This window comes from Anneissia japonica, unplaced genomic scaffold, assembly GCF_011630105.1.
Source record: "Anneissia japonica isolate Jap-2015-1 unplaced genomic scaffold, ASM1163010v1 scaffold287923_len1623670_cov205, whole genome shotgun sequence".
Lineage (NCBI taxonomy): Eukaryota > Metazoa > Echinodermata > Crinoidea > Comatulida > Comatulidae > Anneissia > Anneissia japonica.
In genome coordinates this window covers 1,506,125-1,511,408 of record NW_022721637.1, presented here as the reverse complement: position 1 = coordinate 1,511,408, position 5,284 = coordinate 1,506,125, and the positions used below count along the sequence as shown (strand labels likewise).

The following is a 5,284-nucleotide window of genomic DNA, read 5'->3' as shown; positions in this document are numbered from 1 at the left end:
ATGTAAATCTAACATTAAATGCTCTCAGTTTTGTTTATATTATGTAAACTGAAATGAAATTTTCTTGTCAATTAACAGATATATAATACCATTCTCTAAATGTCTAAATTATTGAATTTACAGACATCAATGATGGTTAATGGTTTTAAAATTGTAATGTTTCATTGATGTGCCATGCCTCACCAAACAGTTGTTATACTGGCCTTACAAAAGAAATCATGCATTTTTCTATGTCTGTTTTAATACTATTATATTAACGAAAGGTCATGTGATTCTTGTAGCTGACTGTGTTTATTGAACCCTTCAGCAATAGTGCTTCCAATATTAATAAAACAAAACATTAAAGCTTCATGTTCCTAATATTTTCCTTAGTATTTGCACTAATATTACACTTCAAATACCTAAATTCCTAATATACTCATTAAATAAATTCTCAAAGCATGTACATTATTATAAAATGCACCCACACACACTGAACTGAAACAGTTATCTTACAATTTTAAATTACAATGGGAATAAACATAATAGTAATTGTTTGCTTTTATCATCTTGTATTTGTGAATATTATTATCTGTCCAGGTAGGTTGGTTATATCATAAATATGACTAAATCTTTGTGCTGATATGTGCTGTTGTTCTTTATTAAGTTTATAGTACAAGTTAAGAATTGATTGATACAATCTGAACTCTAGCCCTATTAGTACTTCCAGCAACATTACATTCAAAGCCTTCAATATTCAATACAATTTTTTCCACTTCAATCAGCTAGAAAACCAGTGTAAAGCTGCTTAAATTATTCCTAATACTGTATACAGTAATAATTAAGATAAATTCTGAAAAAAAAATGTGAATGAAACCAGGCATCCACAATTGATCTATAAAACTATATCACATTAATAGGCTACTGTTCCATTCCATCAATTTCTAAATATTTATTAATATATGTTAGAAATTGTACTGCATAATGTACTGTATACAATAAGTACTAAAATGCAACAGCGCCACCTATAGGTAGCTTACAAAAACTATAGTATATCTAGACAAAGAGGGCGCTGCTCATACTTTTAAATTTTACTGCACTGAATTTAGTTTTTCACATCACATAGTGTTGATATAATTGAGGCAAGCAAGACATTTTCAAATCATTAATATATTATAACTGGATACGATATAGAACAAAACTTTTATATCTATTAAATTATTAGTAGTTAATTAAACTATTAAATATGTAATTATTAGCAGTTAAAACAAGGAGAAACAAACCCATGCCACACCTCCATCATCCAACAATATAGTTTTCATGAAGTAGACAATATAGTTTTGCTGGAAGTAATGACTAAGTAAATCTAATATTTGGTAGTATAATAGTTTTGAGTAATGTTCAAACACATCACAAAAACTCAGATAATGCTTAAAAATAATACTTAAATATATCAAAAATATCAACCTCATTGTTGTATAAAATACACATACCAAATATTTTATTAAGTGTTTTGCGTACAATACTGTATTTCCAAATATTCATTGTGGGTAGTTTTAGAGTTATCCAAGTGTTGTGATTCTAAGATGTAGCCTTTTTTCAAATACATGTTCACAATGTAATTTTATGTGACAAATATTCAAAATATAAGGAACTAATATAATTTTAATTTTTACTTGCTTTAAAACAAAGTTCAGAAGACTGCGTATTATTAATTATAACTTGCATATTTTGTTTTTATTTTTATTCCATGCCAACATTGACTGGATTCATTTAATACCTTTTGGAAAAGAAATACATTCATACTACTACATGTATACATTCTAAGCATATGTAACAACTTTATACGTAGGATATTTGGATCATATTTTTTAGTCGCTAGGAGTGATTTTCATCAAGGAAGTTAAGCTGGAGCTTAATGGTAAAAATGCTCACCTTCAATTCCCCGGCTCCTGGGTTTAAAGCCTATAAAAAAAACACATATATTTTGTCTTGCAACTGAAACACTTCCACATCCTAGGCCTCATCATAATAAGGCAAGAGTTAATAGAGCATAACAAATTTTGTCTAAAAACAAGAGAGAAAATCTATAGTTACCTTCTAAGCCCACTCTAAAGTTACATTCAAAACTGTGCTATAATGGCCATCCGAGTATTAATTATATTACAAAATAAAACTGACTAACCTCCTCCAAATTAGCCATAAATAAAATCTGCGAGCACATTACTATAATGAAAAGCGCCTTTATTACACATTCGATAGTATAATAGCTTAACGGATCCATGGATCCGGTAGAGTTGGGTCCCGTGAATCTGGTCGCCTAATACGATTAAATGGCCCATTCTCTGGGTTCATGATGAAGTCCCATACAACGGCTGCGAATGACTCATGGCATTTCTGGTTTTCATAGAACTCGGGAGCAATTTTTCTTACCTATAAGATAAAAATAAATATACTGTACATTATTAATATGTTAGTGGCCTTATGCTTTGACAAAAAAGTTGAAATTTCAGGAATGAAGTTCAAATCTGAGAAAAAATACAAGGTAACGTCATTCGAATCAAGTTAATCATATTCCACACCATTTAGATTGAAGACTGTTTGATGGATATTTTTGTTCTCATTTTCAATTAAAAGTTAATTGATAGTCGATTCCAGGGGCCTAAAGCCTTGTTCAGACTATTCAAGTTTATGTGACAAAATCTTGCTACATGTCTAAATTTTGTATTGATGACACCACACAGTGACTGTATGCACATCATGACTATATGGCCATACAAGGTTGTTTTTTTTGCCAAAAGAAAATCTTATAATCTGGCCATTGCTTATAAGTTCAAATGTTGGAAACATCATGATTATTCAAACAAAAATAGCTACATTTTATTAGCCTTATGATAAGAATATGCGAACCTTTATAAATAATTGAAATAAAATAATACATACCAGTGGTAAATTTTTTCCTGGTATATTGGGGAAATCATGATGCTCAACGTGGTATCCGACGTTGAAAGCCAAGTAATTGTATGGTCCATCGTAAGAATACGTTTCATAATCTCCAACAGCTACGTAGTGTTCAGAGATGAAATGTCCTGCCATTGGGTGAATCCCTAAACTTAAGAATGTGCTCAGTAGTAAATATGACAATGCTTTAAAGCTCATGAAATATACAAGGCAGACATTAAATACCAATTGAATAATGAGATTGTAGTATTCTAGAGGGCCAGGAACCTTTGGTCGTAAGAAAAATGGACGCAATGTATAAAAGAAAGGTTGAAAAAACATCCAAATCATTTTGGTCACTCTGTTATAAAATAGTATGCCTTCAGTATGAGTTGGTATATCCGGATCCAAATGCTCCTGTCCTTGGTAACGATGGTGATCATGATGATAGCGTCGGAACGACACCGACATTGGTACACCGATGATGGTGTTACCAATATAACCTATGATGCGGTTTCGCATCGGGTGGCCATGTCCAAATGTTAGGTTATGTCCAGTTTCATGGATGGCAAGCGTCATAGCATGGTTCACAATACCACCAAAACAGTACGCGACGATAAGAATGGTCAACCACGACTGGTCTTGGATTAGGTAGCAGGTCAGCACTTGGGTCAACACCATGACAACCATTGTAGTAGCTGTGTTGTTATCATGACCCATTAACTTCTTCACCTCAGGGTATTTTTCTGTTAAGGAAATTCAATTTGAAAATGTCTGACACAATCATAATTTAATATAATGTACACAAGCATGACTGCTAAAAGAATTTTGTGGTCTGAGTTCTATCAATAAGATAACACAAACAATATTCTAGAGCAGGGGTGGGCATAAAAATGGTTGGAAGGCCAAAGTGAACTTTTGATTTAACACTGAGAGCCACACCCAAACTTAAAAATCTCCATGCACTGCTTTTATACAGCTTTATGCTCAGTTTTAATATTACTTTTTACAGATGATTGGTGTCATTCAGTTAAAAACAAGGTCTTTTCTAGCCAAAGATGGTTGGTGTGCCGCACACATAGGATTTTTATTTCATTTTTGCGGGCCACAAAATAATCACTGTCGGGGCACACTTTGCCCACCTATGGTCTACAGCTATGTAATTATGTTGAATTTTCCTATTTTAATCTTACACAACTAAATTTAATGCATCTTCAAGAATGTTTGAAAAATAATTAACCCTCCCACTGGTTTTGTCTAAACATTTAAAGGGGGTTATGTAACTGTTTGCAATGTAAAATAGCCTTCAAAATTTAAATCATAGATGTGATGCACAGAAGCCAGAAAATGTTGCTCAAATTTTTGGTGGGCCGTAATTTTTTAGGCTGCCTTAAAAATAATGAGAGCCTGAAGATAAGTCTAAAAAAGGCAGCAGTCAGTGGCAGCTTTTTTGAAATGAGATTAGATCAGCAGATTGAAAAGTAATTATTGGCCAATAAAACCAACACTGTTACACAATGGAGCAACAGAAGTGCTGTTTGACATGGAATTGACATGGCCAGGAATCTAGACAATTTGTAAATATTTTTTCAGACTAAACAAACATTATATATTATAGTTACACATATTATAGCCAAGTAAAAAACATTAGCTTTAAAACTAGAACAGTGATTGCTCACTTCCTTCATTGCTGCTGACTTTTTAAAAAAATATTTCCCAGTATTTAGTGCAAGTTGTGAATTGTACTGGAATTGCATAGTATCACGATTATTCATAAACTTTAGCCAATGTATCAAATTCCACTACAAGTAGTGCTACCAGCATAATGTCCTAATCTAAACTAAATGACCAATTAAAAAAAAATAAGGGCTTCTACTTTCATTTTATTTTTTGGACTAGTAGAAACAAACTGGGCTCACCACAGGTTCACAAACAAATTATAATCGCCATCTTATGTTTTTTTATGGTTCATTTAAAGCCCCATTCCCGGCAAAATTTCACTAAAAACTGACTTTTTTTAGAAAATATTCATTTGCATTACTCCAATTATTATACATCATGGAAAAATATTGGCATGAATTTCAGTTTTACGCAAAAGAATAAAAAAAATGAGAAATACAGACTATTTCTCATAAAATATTACTATTTTCTGGACGAATTCATCGTTACTAGGCAAATGGACCTTTCCGCTAAGCTCCGCCCCTTGGATTTTGTTGCTAAGGCCCCACAAGACGGCAGTGTTAAAACATACGCGAACACGTGCGTTTGTGGGACAACACGCGTGTTTGTAAGACGCGTGCGTATTCCTAGCGTTGTTCTGATTAGTCAGTTGTTAAGTTTGATTGACACTCCGGAAAGGTCTATT

At 32.6% G+C, this 5,284-nt stretch overlaps 1 protein-coding gene across 1 annotated transcript in view; it reads right to left on the bottom strand.

Annotated features, from left to right (window-relative positions):
- The window catches only part of LOC117111658 (sphingolipid delta(4)-desaturase DES1-like), a 7,304-nt gene continuing 2,020 nt past the window's right edge, over positions 1-5,284 (bottom strand). Inside the window, exons 2-3 of the mRNA XM_033254631.1 lie at positions 2,923-3,665; positions 1-2,412 (exon numbers count right to left, since the gene is read on the bottom strand). Coding sequence (XP_033110522.1) covers positions 2,251-2,412; positions 2,923-3,665 — 905 coding nt within the window. The 3' untranslated portion in view covers positions 1-2,250. The remainder of the gene's footprint in view (positions 2,413-2,922; positions 3,666-5,284) is intronic.